The 19423-nt window shown below is 38.7% G+C and overlaps 1 protein-coding gene across 2 annotated transcripts in view; it reads right to left on the reverse strand.

Annotated features, from left to right (window-relative positions):
• Positions 1 to 19423, reverse strand: part of LOC137288074 (protein eva-1-like) — a 166999-nt gene that overhangs the window by 11989 nt on the left and 135587 nt on the right. For both annotated transcript variants that reach the window (XM_067820448.1, XM_067820449.1), the window contains one exon: positions 2189 to 2335. In XM_067820448.1, the coding sequence (XP_067676549.1) occupies positions 2189 to 2335 (147 nt within the window). The remainder of the gene's footprint in view (positions 1 to 2188; positions 2336 to 19423) is intronic.

Raw genomic sequence — 19423 nt, forward strand, 5'->3', positions numbered from 1 at the left:
AGGATGTCATAGACTAGGTTATTACAAATAAAACATGGATATTTGTCATCTATTATTCATATGATTGCTTCCTTTAATCAGAGCAAGTGGTATTTTGGTGACAGTTGACATTTGATTTGGCAATGGTGTTAAATGTCACTTCACTGTGTTGTTGCAGTACTGGCATTGTTTTTATATTTACTGGTCCGACAAAATGTAGATTTGTGTGCCTAGTGACTATATGCTGGTAGTGAGATAATCGCTGACACTGAGGAATCAGATGTGTTGGGGGTGAGTTGAAGAAGGAGTAGGTAAATGTAAGGGTACAGAGGTGGGTTCAGGGGTGTAAGTTTGAGGGAGAGTAAGGAAGGAGGAAAGTAAGTGTTAGGGTGAGCATAGGCAAGGTTCACAGAAGGTGTAGGTAAGTTTAAAAGAGAGTCAAGCAAGAGGTAGGTAAGTGTTAGGGTGAGAGCAAGGGAGGGTTCAGGGGTGTAGGTAAGTTTGAAGGAGCGTCAAGAAGGGGTTAGGTAACTGTTAGGGTGAGGGTGAGGGAGAGTTCACAGAGGGTGTAGGTAAGTTTGAGGTAGTGTCAAGAAGTATAGGAGAATACACGCTCCAGAGGTTTTGGTAGACAATGTAATACCAAATCGAGGAGAAGTGTTTTCTCTGACATATATACAGTAAATGACGGGTAATTACAATCTACGATCATTTAATGAAGCTACATAACAATAACTTTAGCGCACATAAAATCAATTTAATGACAGTGACTGTAAGTAGATAATTTAACCCCACATTCATTGTGGCCGTGCGGTAGAGCGTCTGCTTATGAGTCTGAGGTGTATGGCTCTAATCCTGCTTGGGAAAACATTTGCATTAAGAGCTTAATCTTGAACGATATTTTTCAATTGATTTCAAAGATATAAAGTTAGGAAAAGTAAAACCAGGGAAGAGGTCTTTCTAGCTAAAAGTAAAACCTGTCCCTCCAAAACAAAAACCTCAAATGTGGTTATTCTGGGAAAACAACAGATCACCTAGTATATATTGAGAAGCACACTTCAGGTTTATATGGAGGTTAGGTAAATGTTAGGGTGAGGGTGAAGGAGGGTTCACAGAGGGTTGGTAAGTTTGAGGGAGTGTCAAGAAGGAGATAGGTACGTGTTTGGGTGAGAGCGAGGGAGGGTTCAGAAAGGGTAGGTAAGGTTGAGGGAGTGTCAAGAAGGAGATAGGTAAGAGATAGGGTGAAAGTGAAGAGTTCTCAGAGGGCAGGTACATTTGAGGGAGTGTCAAGAAGGAGGTAGGTAAGTGTTTGGGTGAGAGCGAGGGAGGGTTCAGAAAGGGTAAGTAAGTTTGAGGGAGTGTCAAGAAGGAGGTAGGTAAGAGATAGGGTGAGAGTGAGGGAGAGTTCAAAGAGGGTAAGTAAGTTTGAGGGAGTGTCAAGGAGGTAGGTAAGTGATAGGGTGAGAGCGAGGGAGGGTTCAGAGAGGGTAGGTAAATTTGAGGAGAGTCAAGAGGGAGGTAGGTAGGTAAGTGTTTGGGTGAGAGCGAGGGAGGGTTCAGAAAAGGGTAGGTAAGTTTGAAGGAGAGTCAAGAAGGAGATATATATAAGTGATAGGGTGAGCAAGAGCGTGGGTTTAGAAGGTTTAGATAAGTTGGTTGATTTGTTGCTTAATGCATCACTCAGCGATATTCCACCTATATGTCATTGATTTGTAACTATTTGAGTCTGGACCATACAATCCAGTGATCAACATCATGAACAGAATCTATACAACTGGGATACGATGACATGTGTCAGCAGATTTAGCTGGCTTCACAACCCAATCTTGGTAGATGAGTAAGTGAGTGAGTTTAGTTTTATGCTGCACTCAGCAATATTCCAGCTATATGGTGGCAGTCTGTAAATAATCGAGTCTGGACCAGACAATCCTGTGATCAACAGCATGAGCATCGATCTGCACAAATAGGAACTGATGACATGTCCCAACCAAGTCAGCAAGTCTGAGCGAACAATCCCGTTAGTCACCTCTTACGACAAGCTTAGTCACCTTTTTGGCAAGCATGGGTTGCTGGAGTCCTACTCTACCCCAGACCTTCATGGGAGTCTGTGTGGGTCTGTGTGTGTGAGTGTGAGGCTGGGTTGAGTAGGGGTGGGATAATCATTGCATGCTATTCTTGGCAAGTGTATGTACGAGTTAGAGAAGCGTACCTATGTGTCTTGAACCACTGTATTCACAGACATTGGTTCCGTTAGGTGTACGACCAAACATGGCAGAGTAGATTGCGACCCGTGTGGACCTCTTGCACCATAGCACCATCTGTTCTCCCTGACACACCACCTGGCTCTCGTATCCATCTGAAACAACAAGGCAACAGTTAACCACATACCAACCTCTATCTCCTCTCTGTTCTCTCAGCATAAAGCAATGAACTCATGACAGCTGAGTTATCAAATGAAAGATATATACTGCCCAACCTCACATGCAGAAATGAAACCAAAAATTTGAAAAATTCCAAAGGCCAGACCAACTATTTTTGGTTTATGGATCCATTGGTTGTAATTTTGCATCAGAAAGAAAAAAAATGTCCCTACTCAAAAAATTAAAAAATCCAGTCTTTTCTATAGACAAAAAATGTAAAATTATTTCAAAATGTAGTTTTAGACAGCGCCCCCTTCCTTCTCCACACAGACACAGACACACAACAGTCAGTTTTTACATTGTTTTACTACATCCTAAGTTATCAGTTACACAGCCTCTCTCTCTCTGTGTTTTATGATGGCAATTCAACCTATTCGTAAAAGGTTAATTCTCACCTAAAATATATTTCATAAATATTTTCATTTCAGAGACTATATAGATATAGGAATGATCAAATTGCCAATGCCTCATTCACTTGTCACCCTCCAGCGAGGAAGTAATGTAATGATTCTGCAATAGGTACCGAACACAGAGAGAAGATCACACCAATCTGAAAGAATCATGACAATCTGTTGAGCATACTTTCAGCATCTGTTAATTTGACATACTGAGATCCTGTAACTGCTAGAGGAGTCTTGGTTGTAAAACAGTGAGCAAAATTATTTCCAAAATTTGCTTGTCAGTCAGGCTGGCTATGCGGGAAAAGTTAATTGCTCTCAAAATAATTCACTAGCCTGAAATTTGAATGTAGACACAGGTTCATCATTAAAACGCTAGTATGATGAAAATGTTCATCAATACATAATCTTGCATGATATAAAACTGTATCAGAACTTAATAAGTCAGAGAGAGTGATATATTTTACAAAATGACCCCATGAAAATTCACTAACCAGTCGGGCCAGTGACTGTGGAAATTTACTGGCCTGAACTGATTTTTACTAGCCATGGACTAGTGGGCCAATGGACTTTTACTAGCCACAGGTTAGCAGACTGCTGTGAAGTTAGGTTGATGTGGTAGGGAAATTGATTGACTATTGATTGATTTATAAAGTGCCGCCAAACACGATGTTTACCCTATGTGGCCTTCTACTCTTTAAATCATTAAACCTACCAGGAAGCGATACTTTTCAGAGTAGAAGAGCTATTTCCTGAACATTACACAAACAAAGTGTAATATTTCAACACAAACAGATTACTGTCTCTCTAGACAAGCCTACGCTATCATTCTAACAAGTAAGAAAATACAGGAAGTGCTTTGTTCTGTTCCAATTGTTTACTAAGCCATGTTGAAAGTGATTCCTTGGTGGGAAATGAAGCAAGCCGTAAACACACGGAACCTGCTCCCTAATGTAAATACATGTGTATGTATATTATTCAGAAACATGTAACGTAAACTGTGAAATTGCTACTTGCATAAATAAAAATACATTTCTCCTTGAATTTTTATCCATGCACAGTGCCTTCCTACACTAGTTTATTTTCCTCCAGAGATTGCACAACCTAGTCTCTGCTCAAATTTCCCATCTGATTATTTATATAGTAACTATGGCAACATGTCAAGGCTTCAGCCAAACATGGAACCATCTCACTGATAATGAAGGACACAGAAGAAACTGAAGATGAGATGTCTGACTTGAACCACATTATTTCCCCCACGGCCTAGCCCTCCTAGTCTGTCTCACAGTGCCTGAAGCACATTATTTCCCCCACGGCCTAGCCCTCCTAGTCTGTCTCACAGTCCCTGAAGCACATTATTTCCCCCACGGCCTAGCCCTCCTAGTCTGTCTCACAGTGCCTGAAGCACATTATTTCCCCCACGGCCTAGCCCTCCTAGTCTGTCTCACAGTCCCTGAAGCACATTATTTCCCCTTTTGCCTATTCAACCTTCAATACTTTTAATGCATATTAACTGTGGGAGCTATCAATATTGATACAAAGTACACAACCATCTAAATCAGTGAGTGAGTGAGAAAATGTTTTTATGCCACTGTCACCTGGGTCAACACCAGATATGGGCTTCACACAATGAGGTGAATCAAACTTGGGTCTTTGGTATGACAAGTAAATGTTTAAACCATTAAGTTATCACTGGCCCTGTCTGTGATAATATATCCGCATCATCAGCCTGCATATGTTATATAATCATCACATCACAATATCACAGAGATGTGTCAACACTGCATGAACTATAGAGCAACAAAGTATTCTATAACTGTTAATTGAGGAATATCTGTGCATTAAACCAGATCGCCTGACGAATTTCTCTCCACAAAAGTCTCTTGCGGCTCTGTCAGCTGGGGTAGCAGCTCTCATTGCAAAACCTTTATTTCATGCATTGGAGTGTGCTGAAAACTCACTGAGCAGAGTAATGATTGGTTACCTTCACATAAACAATTGGTTTAACGGTAATAACAGCTGGAGTGTGCTGAAAACTCACTGAGCAGAGTAATGATTGGTTACCTTCACATAAACAATTGGTTTAACGGTAATAACAACTGGAGTGTGCTGAAAACTCACTGAGCAGAGTAATGATTGGTTACTTTCACATAAACAATTTGTTTAACGGTAATAACAACTGGAGTGTGCAGTGGGAATAACAGAGTGAGTGAGTATGGTTTTACGCCACTTTTAGCAATATTCCTGCAACATCACGGTGGAGGACAACAGAAATGGGCTTCACACATTGCACCCATGTGGGGAATCGAACCTGGGAGTTCAGTGTGATGAGCAAACGCTTAGACCACAAGGGTTTACCACCACCCTAATAGATATCAATGAATGTAAAGATTGTTTGTTTCTTTATGCAACTACCATGCTGATCAATGGGTTTCTTCCTAAATGGATGACTCCCATTCTTTTAAACATTGCACTAAGGTTACCTTAGACTTAGGTAACTTTAGTGTAGTGTTAAGGAATGGGAGTTAAGGTTAACCTCAGTAAAGGCTGCTTTGTGAAAGGAGCTCCTGATAATTGACATGATGATTTCAGGGTATACTCAATAAAATTTCACAATTTAACTTTATCCTGTTTAGTGTTTCTATACTATCATCAGTGCAAACACAGCAGACCCTAGTCTATGATTATTGATGCATCACATAGCAATTATTGGCAATTATACTGACTGACGCCCCTGCAATGGTGTACAAGCAGCCTTGCTCCAATGCTGTATGGAATGATAAATCCATGGATGTGTAGTGTGAGTTTAGTTTTATGCTGCTTTTAGCAATATTCCAGCAAAATAATGGTGGGGGAACACCAGAAGTGGGCTTCACACACTGTACTCATGTGGGGTATTGAACCCCGAGCCTTCAGCATGACAAACAGGTGCTTGAACAACTTGGCTACTTCACTGCTCCAGGGTGTGACGTACTTCTTTCCTAGACTAGCTAAATGAACACAAGCCTTTTACAGGGAATATACTGTAAACTATTGCTTCAACAAATTCAAAGGGAGCGCTATTTTTAGTTTGTTATAGCTTTAGTTCATTTTAGATATTTTGACAAAAAAAAGGTGCTGGAATGAGAAAACAGTTCATCATACCTGTGCGTATTGTTATAAGTAAGTTTGTAATCAACATAGGTTACTGTATGTATTAATATAATCTAGAAAATATGTTCTAAACAACTAATTATCATCTGACAGACTTGTTAAGGTCTTGTATTGTATGGCCGCCTCAATGTAATAACCAGGCTGAACAAATTGGTCCAGTGTTCAACTGGTGCGGCATGAATGATTATTAGAACAAAGCCTGCAGTTTTGCACGCAGAAAACTGGCACCAAGTGTCAATATATCAATCATAACATCAATATCTCCATACAACTAGCGAGCATCTTTCAAGGATAGCTGTGTCTCAGCATTGAAGGCATTCAATATTCTCAGGGTTTTTTCAATAAATTGTTTATGGAGGATAAAATCTTTGGGGCATATTAGATTGAAAAATTATTAACTACAATAATCTGGACTAGAATCATATGATGCTATATTTACTGAGACAGCCTGAAAAAATATCAGCAATTCATAGAATTTAGTTTATCCACAAAAGGAGATAGGGAGCTCATGTTTTGTGTTCAACAGCCAACCATCATTTCATTCGTTACACTGACTAATTCTGAGAAAATATTGACATCTGATATATTAGTTGTTAATGATGACAATGCATAACAGATTTTTTATGCCAAAAGTAATGAAAAAGGATTATGCACCAGTTTGATGTAGAAGTTTCAATAATTTCTTTAGTAAATGACATGTATCCCTGCTACAAGAAAATAGATATGAAGCCGTGAAACTGTCAACAGAGTACGGAGAGAAGCGAATGAGTGAGTGAGTGAGTGAGTGAGTGAATTCAGTTCTATGCTGTTTCTAGCAATAATCCTACATTATCACAGTGGGGGACATCAGAAATGGGTTTAGGATATAGTATCCATGTCGAGAATCGAAACCGGTTCTTCAGTATGACGAATGAATGCCTTCATCGCTTGGCCACCAAATTGTCCAGAGGCAGCAGAAATCAGCATACATTGTGGTTTTCTATTCTACAGACACATGAGAGACAAAACAAACCAACACCCACGCACCATTCACACATAAAGGAAAAGGACAAAGTTTAGTATAAAAAACCAGCTGAAACCTCATGGTAGTTGTTACATAAACAAACAAGTACATCGGCCATTGAGAAATCTCAGTACTACATAGAGTAGATGATACATAGGTTGTTCCAGAGGCTATGGTTCGAGAGACTATATGTCAGCGTATCCTAAGACCATTACTCAGCAGGACACACCACTCGGTATTGCTCAATTCCAAATGTCTCACTGTCACCATGACTAACCAATCCTTAGGATTTATGGAATTTCCATTAGAAAGTTATCCCTGTCAATTTTTATCCTTATCATCATAGAAATGTCTATAAACTTTGAAATAAAATTTTAAAAATATTCACATATTGCTAGGCTTTCTCGAACAAAATCCAGATTTTTTTTATGTGATAAAAACAACTTCTTTCCATCATTGTCATGGCAACCAAAATGTCACCGACAAACTTGCAAACTAAATATGGCAATTAGTTCCAATTAATTTACTTATGAGTCTACTGAGATTTCTGGTGTTTTCAAACATGCCCCTCTCACTGTGACGCACACGGCATGAATGGAGTGATCAAAGTAGTAATGGCTTTAACATATTGCCTGCACAGCCTGCACTGTTGTAATACTCCAATTACCAAGCTACATTGTAAGTCCTAATCATGCCATCCCAGTACTCGCCATGGACAATTTCCTTAATAATGACTTATTCACCAATCTTCACTCATTTATGAGTCATTTCTATGCAAATTGGAAATATCCATGGGATTGGGTAAAGTATTTATTCTCGATATTATTCATATTTATTTTTTTGGGTGCATTCTGAGTCAGTAGACTTGTATTTGATTGACAGTGAAACTTAAGTTACTGATTCCAAACTAACATGCCACCATGTATCATGGATACCTCACTTAGACACACACCTTTGGGTTTTTTTTAATCTCTCTTATACCAAGCACCTGTGTGGATAGCAAAAAGTACAACATTTGAACATTATTTTTTAGCATCAGGTGCCCAGGAAAATCTAACAACAAATCTTCTGACAAATGCTTTAGCAATCAGAACATAATGGTAACTGATATCCCAAACTATTTCTGTGTTTCACATGACTCTATTTGATATTATAAAACAATTCTGCATCCTTTGGGCCAGATGGAGAGGATAAGACAATGATCCCAAACAAAGACAAGCAATGTATGCCATCCCCTCTACTTCCCCTTCACATGGATCTCCACAGTATTCAGTGAAGATGTGACCTGCATGCACATCTGGTTACCATGGTAACAGGAATTTGTAGTAAAGAACAGACAATGCAATATTCTGGGAAGATCTACAATCTAGAGACGGTAAACATGATGACAAATTTATTTTCCTTTAAAAAATTCCAGAAACTTCAAAACATTCCTCCCCTTAAACCTCACACACATACAATACTGGATCAACATTTAGGTCCACAAAAAAATATATTTTACCAAAAAAATAATATACATCAACTTTGAAAAATAACATCAAAATTGAGATGAGAACAATGCTGATTGTCAGGGCTAACGCATTCTTGGCTTGACGAATCCCTCTAGACCTGAATTGGATTCTTGTTTATGTTTATTCATTAGTTGTCAGACAAAAGGAGCCCATACACACTGACAAATGATTGGCTACTGTATACGTTTCAGGACCAGCCCATTCACCCCATGTAGTGCCCAGATTGACATGTGAGTGAGAAGATAAAAGTGAATGATAACAAGACAGTGTGTATCAACATCCAGTAGGATCTGCCAGCGTGATGATGGGTTAATAAGGATATTACATAAGAGCCCATGTCATACTATGTTTAGGCATGAGTGCCTAAATCTTTGGTATCTTTCAACAAGAGCGACTCAGGGATATACTGATATAAATGTACAAGGATATACTGATATTTATATACAAGGATATACTGATATTTATGTACAAGGATATACCGATATTTATGTACAAGGATATACTGATATAAATGTACAAGGACATACTGATATTTATGTACAAGGATATACTGATATTTATGTACAAGGATATACCGATATAAATGTACAAGGACATACTGATATTTATGTACAAGGATATACCGATATTTATGTACAAGGATATACTGATATAAATGTACAAGGATATACTGATATCTATATACAAGGATATACTGATATTTATGTACAAAGATATACTGATATTTATGTACAAGGATATACCGATATTTGGGCTCAAGTATTGTAAACATAGTATTATATGAGCACAATTCTACTTTCGAACATATGGTGGCTACCCACTGTTTAAAATGCAGCGTTACAGAAGAAATGTGATGTTACAGTATTGTTCATGATGTCACACTACCAAGACAAGTAATATTTTGCAACGGGGCATCGTATGAAAAGTATGATCCCTGATATTTCCACCCTTGTAGATAATAGCATGTATACATAACACTACAGCATGTATGCTGAACTGGGTACACTTGTCCCATGAGTAACACTACAACATGTGTGCTGAACCGGTACACTTGTCCCATGAGTAACACTACAACATGTGTGCTGAACTGGTACACTTGTCCCATGAGTAACACTACAACATGTGTGCTGAACTGGTACACTTGTCCCATGAATAACACTACAACATGTGTGCTGAACTGGGTACACTTGTCCCATGAGTAACACTACAACATGTGTGCTGAACCGGTACACTTGTCCCATGAGTAACACTACAACATGTGTGTTGAACTGGGTACACTTGTCCCATGAATAACAATACAACATGTGTGCTGAACTGGGTACACTTGTCTCATGAATAACACTACAACATGTGTGCTGAACCGGTACACTTGTCCCATGAATAACACTACAACATGTGTGCTGAACTGGGTACACTTGTCCCATGAGTAACACTACAACATGTGTGCTGAACTGGTACACTTGTCCCATGAATAACAATACAACATGTGTGCTGAACTGGGTACACTTGTCCCATGAGTAACACTACAACATGTGTGCTGAACCGGTACACTTGTCCCATGAGTAACACTACAACATGTGTGCTGAACTGGGTACACTTGTCCCATGAATAACACTACAACATGTGTGCTGAACCGGTACACTTGTCCCATGAATAACACTACAACATGTGTGCTGAACCGGTACACTTGTCCCATGAATAACACTACAACATGTGTGCTGAACCGGTACACTTGTCCCATGAATAACAATACAACATGTGTGCTGAACTGGGTACACTTGTCCCATGAGTAACACTACAACATGTGTGCTGAACCGGTACACTTGTCCCATGAAAAACACTACAACATGTGTGCTGAACTGGTACACTTTTCCCATGAGTAACACTACAACATGTGCACTGAACTGGGTACACTTGTCCCATGAATAACACTACAACATGTGTGCTGAACTGGTACACTTGTCCCATGAATAACACTACAACATGTGTGCTGAACTGGGTACACTTGTCCCATGAGTAACACTACAACATGTGTGCTGAACCGGTACACTTGTCCCATGAATAACACATCAGTGAAGATCGTAATTATATTCGGTCTCTAGCAAGCTATGATTTTCATACGAGGTGAATAATGGGCTCAGGTGGTCAGCTGACTTGGTTGACACATTCTATATGAATTGTGTAGATTGATGCTCATGCTATTGATCACTGGTTTACTGGACCAGACTTTGTTATTTGATGCTACATAGCTGGAAGATTGATGAGTGCACTGTTAAGCAACCAAAGAATCAGTCATGAACAACTAAGTTTATATTAAACTGTTAATGTTGCCTTTCCAAAAAGTAAGATTTTCATGTGCATCAACGTAGGCAACATAACACCATGTTTTGGAGTATACTCTACTTCTTTTAGTAGATAACGAGTAAGATTAGTCTTAGAAATGTTGTGTTCTTCTTATCAAAGATGCTAACATCTTTCAAACGAATTCATCTTTCACCATGACTGTGGAATATACTCACAGAATTTATGTCAAATATATTTGTGATTTATTGTGACAGTAAAAAATTGGTCAGTAGGTTGGCAATCAAACAAATATTTACATTAACTGGTATAAGAATAAAAACAGTATTAGAATGGAGACATATATGAATTGAAAGATTTCACAGACTATACATTCATTCAAGTTTATACTCTAAGCATTTCTGGCACTTCTTGACGCTTTCATTTATCTCTGCCATGTTGGTTCCTGTAAACTGACGGAAGTGGTGAGAGGGTCATAAGTCAATGTTCATCTGTTAGAAACTGTTATACAGCTTTGATCCCTTTGAAATACAGGCCTATTCCCTTGCTATGCAGCATCTGATTGTAGTGACTGAGCTCTGTCTGTACATGGTGAAACGCATCCTTGAATGTTGATAACTGCTGACACAATGCGGAACTACTTGAGTGCTGGAATTCGGAAAGGTAGCTTTGATCTGGCTGTGAATGGTGCAAAACCCGCCAGAGTATTACTGGTGAAATAGAGAGTCCCTGTGTGTATAAGTGAAAATGACTAGCAACAGCATATGTTGATATATAATGTTATGACATGAGACGATGGAGGTATTTATATACTGGTGTATAACACTTCTACTACGCAATAACACACTCTGTGCATGTTATACTGATATATATAACCTTTTCCATATCGCACTCCATGTCAGGTTAACATTGCCTGAGGCAGGAGAAGATGCCAAGATTCCATCCCCAGTTGTCTCCCTTCTCAAATGAGGTTGCAAAGCTCATGAGGTGATCTCTCACATACCATGGAGATTATATTCATAGAAACAAATATGGGAACATGTGAAAGTACAACTGTTCCTCTAATCATTTCCTGGATTGCAATGTGAGTGAAATTCTGGAAATAAATAAAGGAACACCTGTACTTTCATATGTTCCCTTATTCATTTCTATGAGTATATATCTTTGAAACAACCAGGCACTATACTATGTAAGACTTGAACAGGTATTCTTGCTATTGATACCATGGGTTGGTGTATTAATACATTCTTTACACGAACACAGCCTGCCTAACACTGACAATCATAACATAATCCTAATTACGAAATACTAGTGAATGAGTGATGCTAGTGATTGGCAGCCTAGTAGATCGAGTGTTTGCCAGTGATGAATGGAGTAGTTTGATCCCTTGTCACATCATACATAAAGACATTTGAAAAAAATGAAACTTGTTGTTACCCTGTCTGGTGGTTGACATTATGAGGATAAAACAAATCTGGTCAGCTCGGACTGGTCAGCTCGAAGTCAGTATGAAAGTGGTATCATTTATATGCATCATGGTATCTCAGTGAAGGACTTTGCTTGTCTGTACGCCATTGACTATCAGTTACCTCACTGAACCACACAGACAGAGGTGACTGTCTCCTGAAAACAGGTATGAATATGCCAGATTTTTGTTGTAAATATTCACTTTTAAAAATGAGTTTTCATTAACAAATCATATAATTAGATAAAAATTTAATATAAACACATTTTTCAGAGGATTTTTCTTGTAACTGAACATCAATCAAAGCAAAGATTGATATGTGAACACACATCAAGCGAACAAACACAAATTGTCAAGTATTGTCAACTTTCAAAATTAAAATTAATGTTATCTAAATAGTGAAGAAAAGGGTATTTCCCCTGAGGATTGAGAATGGAAATCTCTCTATTTCCCTATGTAAACTCATTGTGCAAGAATGCATTCACTGTTTGCTTGTCATAACTATGGCCTTTTTCCTCTCAACATATGTTTGTAGGATCAGTGAGTAGGATTTCTGGCTATTTATACAGCTAAAAGATGCTAAAGACTTACCAAGTGGCCCTCAATCTTCTTTTCACAAAGATCCGACAAACAAATGATCAACAAATCACTAGGTTAACTAAGTTAAAATAGCAATATAGGAAAGAACATTTCAGTATTAAAGCAGGAAGGGTTCACAATAGTACAAAACAGTAACAATTTTCAACTCTATATTCAAGATTTTGAATGGTTCATTTCGAGTAGGGACTGTCATGAGAATAAATCATGCAGCACAGCCAAAGTCCTCTGTCCATCTTGTATCAGAGGCAAATACCCACGTTCCATGAACTATGTACTCTTCCACGCCTGTGAAACAGATGACAAGACTTCATGTTGATGTAATAAGTCTCACAGTCCCTGAACCATATTATTTCTCTGCCTCCCTGCAATGCTAATTAAAGCCCTAAATCAAGCAAGTCCAGATTTCACAAGGTTCAAGTTAGTACGTACACATATTAACAATAGTGTTGGTTGTAGCAAGCCTGTCATGCTAAAATGTACAATTTTCATGAAACATGACTGTTTCATGCACGTCTACGTGTAAAGTCTGTACTTGACAGTAATTTATTACCCTATATAAACTCCACCTGACCAAAATACTGACCACCCGTTGGACAAAACTATTTACTCTTAGCTCTTATCTGTGGCAGCTGTTTTGCCAGTTGAGGTCTTAAAGATTATGCTTGACGGATTCATGAACACTGATTTTTAAGTAAGTAAAGATATCTATCACAACAATTAACACAGAGAGTAAACATTTTCAAGTTTTTGAATGGCATTAGAAGTGATACGCACAAGGAGGCGAGTTTTTTAAATGCTAACTTCTATAACAAGAGGAACACAACATTTCCATATACTCCAAAACATTGTGTTCCTCTTAATAAAAAAGTTGACATCCATAAAAACTCTCTTCCTTATGAATTTTCAACTCAGGAACTCGTAAAAATAAACCAGTACCTCTTCTAAATTCCCTTAATGATAAATGTGTCGCTATGTAGTTGAAATAACACTGATGGCAAATATGAAGTCACTCGCCTACAGGTTTATCACAGGAACCTGATTCAGTTCTGCTGAAAGGAAGACCATGATATTTAGGACATGAGAGCCTGCACTTCAATGCCAGCCAGTTGAGCTAGAGAAAACATTATGTGATATTATTTAAACACTGAAGCTATCATTTGGTGTGTGAAGCACTTTATAAATGTTGAGATATTAAACTGATATGGATTAGCCAAGAAACATAGCTATTTGATACTGTGTGTAAACACACAGATAGATGGGGAAATCCACCAGTGTTAAGGAGAGCAGTCGCAATAACGATTGTCACATACAGGTCAGAGTAGGCACAATAAGTAAGACTGTCACTCACAGGCTTCTGTGCCTACTCTGACCTGTGAGTGACAGACTTAGTTATTGTGCCTAGTCTGACCTGTGAGTGACAGATTAAGTTATTGTGCCTACTCTGACCTGTGAGTGACAGACTTAGTTATTTTGCCTACTCTGACTTATGAGTGACAGACTTAGTTATTGTGCCTACTCTGACCTGCAAGTGACAGTCTTACTTATGTGTGCCTACTCTGACTTGTGAGTGACAGGCTTAGTTACTGTGCCTACTCTGACATATGAGTAACAGTCTTAATTAGTAAGTCAGAGGCACAATTACCTAAACTGTCACTCATAGATCAGTGTAGGCACAAGCAACTGTCAATTTCTCCCTCCCTGTGGAATGGTAAAACAATGCATTTCTACAGTACAATGACTGTCATCACTTCTACCCTGCAATTGGAAGTACAACTGTTCTAGCTTTGACAGCTTGTTGCTCGTGTAATCATGCCATGTTCAGATTGGTATTGCTTGTAAACATCATTATCTTGGCTTTATCACTGCATCCCAGATAAGGAAGTCTTGGATGCTAATTATCACCCTCTGCCAGTCTCAACAGACCTTTTATCTTTAACTTGCGGAAGACATATCAGCTTTGCCAACAGAAAAGGAGCTTACAATCTATAGCAACTTCTTTCTAGTCATGCGACATGAGGCAGTGCCACACTGTTTTCCTGTTTCAGGAAGGAGAGTGTATTAAAATGTGAGGTTTGATTTGAGTTCAGTTTGAAAAAACAAACCTGAACAACTTCCTGAAATGTATGTTTTAAATGTCAAATGAGGTAAACAATATTTCATCCATGTATGAAATCCTTAAATGAAAGAAAACCAAACAACTATATGACTTAAACAACATTTTGATATTTTGATACACAAAAATCGATTTTAATAGGCTTTTACATGTGAAAAAGAAAGCATTATGTTTAATGGATGTTGGAAAAAATTATTCATTAAAAATTGCTCTTCAGCAGAAGCATCTGTTAAACAAGGATAGTGTGTCACCTCATCAGGCGTTTGCTTTCTTTTATCACTGCACACGAACCGCTCAAGATTGTACATTCTCAAAGGTTTCTTCACTGCATTCCTATGCAATTTTCTATGGGTACAGAATCTTTATGACTCTCATTTAGCCTGCTCGTCAATGGGAGCATTTATTAATCCTGAATAGAGCTTGAGTCCCTTGTCCTAAATATTTCAGTATATTATATAAGGATAATTCCCACTCTGACATGGTCGGGTGGACACTGGGAGTCAGTGTATGATGTAACGTTCAACACAGACCTTTAACGAACAGACTCATAGGCACATGGTAGATGGGCTGTAGGGAATGTTTTGAAACCAGCTAAATATGAGACCAGTCATTTGTAATCTGGGGAAGTGGGACTGTTTTGAAAAATATAGTTTGTTCTAAAGAAATACTTGAAAATAATATTCTGTATTTATACTCAGAAATATAAATATAATCGTTATTTTGAAAATGAATACATAGTTGATCATGTTTGGAAGAAGTAACTTTTAAATATTCTGTCAGAAACACAATTCCAGCCAACCTCCCATTATGAATATCAACTGGTCAATCTCTAAAAGTAAACACCCAGATATGGATAAGTAGAGATGGACCTGTGAACAAATGAGCAAAATATGACTAATTTCTAAATATGACATCATTTAAACCGAAAGTGAAGATCAATTTATGCTATTGACATTAAAATTTTGTCAGATATTTGTTGAATAACTTTTCCATCAGACCAAAATATAAAGATTCTATAACTGAAATTATTTCTTACAATCCACCAAAACATTACTTTACATGATCAATAGTATAAATTACTTCAAGTGATGATTTTTGTGTGATTTCAGAGTGTTGTAATGGTTCAGCTATGAGATTCTAGTCTGTATTTCATTTCACTGGTGGAACAGCACTTACAAAATCACTTAATTTTTCAGTATGTTACTCTACAACCAAGGAAAGAAATCATTAATGTTATCCATTATTCACTGTTTCTGCCAGAATGAGAAACCCCTGATTTGAGTCAAGATCCGATATGCAGACACCACGCTCAGTTAATGATAGAGTCAATATTTGTGAAGGGCATTCATGTGTTAAACACAGTCGTACATCACTGTCTCCATCAACCTCCCCCTCCATAGTTGAGACATCATCTGCTGAGTAAATACCTCCATTCTGACAAACCGTATCAAAACATGTACCCACGTAGAATCAATGAACAGTCATTATCAGTGCCTTATACAACATAAAAGCTTTACCCTAAGACATATGGCGATGTCAGACTAGAGTCATTTTCTTATGATTATTTGATGGTGATATATACAACAGGAAACATTTGCTCATGGATCAATACCCATTCTGTGAGAACTCATGTCGGATAACACACATAATTACTGAAGCCATCGTCATGTTGTACCTCAGCATCAATATCTGATAACACCATTTTCGTTGATAAACCTACTTACTGGGATGGGATAACATAAGAATATCGATAAAGAGGTGGAATAAGGAAGATATAAAAATGCTAAATCATTGGAATATGCAAGTGATTACCATACGACAGATGTACATAGACAACATCTACATGACAGGACTTATTTGAGTATCAAAATGCACTGAAGCATTGGATGGTTAGGGTATATCATTGATAGGTGTACTAGACAGGTGTATTAAGGAAAAGGTGTACTTAGTACCATCTGTCATGCCATGAGTGTTGTCTTACCTGTGGTGAGTAACAAGCACAGCGTTAGTAGTAATGTCAATAGTAAAATCCCGTCCTCCATAGGTACCTGGCAGTGTGGCTGCTAGGCAGACCCGTACGTTATTCCATGCCTGGCAGTTGTATCACCCAGAGACACTGACTCGTATCACCTGAAGACACTGCTTGTATCACCTAGCAACACACACACTGTATCACCTGAAGACACTTTGTACTGTGTTAGGACACACTGTATCAGCTGAAGATACACACTGTACCACTTGAAGACACGCTGTATCAGCTGAAGACACACAATGTATTGCTTCCTCACTGACTGAACACATGGGCTGGACAATCCCAGTAGTACTTCCACTCACTCAGCTGATGATTCAGCTATGCTATACCTTATCACCTTCTACACTGCCTGTGGAAATACTTCTACACTCTCACTCTAAGATTGTCCGGGGAATCCTCTTGGCTGTGTGAGCAGGCTTAAGCAGTAGGGTTAATTGCAGATCCTGCTAACTGGGTGTTATTCCCATCTGTAGCCGAGACCCCGGGAAGACACTGGTGTGTTGTATCATATATATCACACAGCTGTACCACCCCTTGCTTGTGGTCATTACAGCCCAGCATGACCTCATCTGTAGTCACTGGGATGACCACATGGTCATGGGAGTGTGCAGTGGGAGGAGGGGGGTGATGAGTGATGTGAGACAATGACAAAGGTGATACGTGATGATGGTCAGTGGAGTCTGCTGTTGCTGTGACTGAAGGCCTGGTCGTGCATCCAGATCGGTGGGGAATCAATAACGTCTTGGGGGTGGGGGAGGGGAAGTAATCAATACCAGGCCTCAATGGCTGAGACACATGGGAGGGGCTATGATCAATACCTGGGTCATGAGGCAGGGAACGATGCGGGTGGGAGGCATGTTGATAGAAGTACAATGCTGAAATGTCATTGATTTTGACATGGAACTGGAAGCACGTTCTTGCAACAGAGTATGAGACAGACTGATTTATAGAGCCAATATTTCTCAGTCACTGTCAACACTAACAGTAAATCTAAAAAGCAGTAGCATGAATTCAGCCATAGACTATATAACTAACAGGACACATAGATTGATTTCAGAATTTTTTTTTACAGCCATGTAATCCTGTGCCCATAAAATGAAGCATTGGCTGAAAAAGAAGTTTAAATTCTTCTTCTCTAAAACTGTATTAGAAAATAATTAAGTATGGTCTAGGAGTTTGGTTTCTGAATTGAAAGACCCTCCAAATCTATCATGTTTAACATTAGACCCATGACGATGACTTTCATTATGTTTACAGGCAGGGTGGGTAATGATAGACTGGCGGCAGGGTGCTGCCACAGTGTGATTGTAATGTAAATAGTTCCTTGTACTATGGGTGTTGTGGAAATGGGAGTGCTCTGGTGGGGGATAGGAATAATTGATGGTATGATAACATAGGGTAAGCAGTATGATGTGACATTGTGTGGAAGGACAAAGAATGATAGGAATATTTCTGAAGTAAGAGCTTAACACATGTGTTGGTGGTTGGGTGATGCTGGGTCAGGGGTCAGGGATATTAAACAAGACTCTTCTGTCTCTGGTCTGAGAAAAGTTTTCAGGAAAAGGGAAGATGGAGGGACAGGGGATTTGTGAGAATGAACAGTAAGTTGTTGTATGAAGGATTCTTGGAATGAAGCAGGTGGAGTAAGGGGAGGGGGTAGAAGGAATACGGGGTATCTTGGAAGAGGGGAGGGATACCAAATGTAAATTGTGGGATGAGTCAGCTGGAAGATGAGGAGGGGGCTGGGGGGTTAAGCTGTAGGGGGTGTGTCTTGGGAGAGAGGAAGGATACTCAATGTAAAATTGTGGGTCGATCTGGGTGGAGGGTGGAATCAATTAAATCCTCCTGGGTGGGGCTAATCAATACTCCGCAGGTCATCCAGAGGTTAAAAGCAGTGAATTCATGTGAATCAGACTCTGTAAGAAGTGTAAATCAATCCAGTACCATTACATCTAGTATTCCTTTGTTGATAATGGGAACCAACATTTGCATCGCTAATGCATTTTCTTCTGAAATATGATAATTTCTACTTCAAACTTTCCCTCCTGATTATTTTGTGGGAAATTCAAAAAGAGCTATTTTTACATAAATCAATAAGTCTAACACAAAAGTTATCATTTAGAATATCAAGGGAACATCAACTCAATAGAAGTCTCATGCATTGTAGTTGGGACTAATCATCACTAGCTCTGTGGATAGACCAAGAGCACAAAGAAAGAAATCTGATGATCGGCTTCAGATCAATCAGCCTCCATAATGATACATTTGTAGGTTTTACACAGACATGTCTTCTAATGTTAGTGTACTTGAAATGAAGAATATACACCAAGGCAGGTTTCAACAAAATGATCTGTGATTTCCCATTGTCATAAGGTAATGGTAAAAGTATGGGGTTAGTGCTCTGGTAGCAATGTTAAAGTGTAGAGGACTTCTGACTATCATAAGTCA

This window comes from Haliotis asinina, chromosome 6 (assembly GCF_037392515.1).
Source record: "Haliotis asinina isolate JCU_RB_2024 chromosome 6, JCU_Hal_asi_v2, whole genome shotgun sequence".
Lineage (NCBI taxonomy): Eukaryota > Metazoa > Mollusca > Gastropoda > Lepetellida > Haliotidae > Haliotis > Haliotis asinina.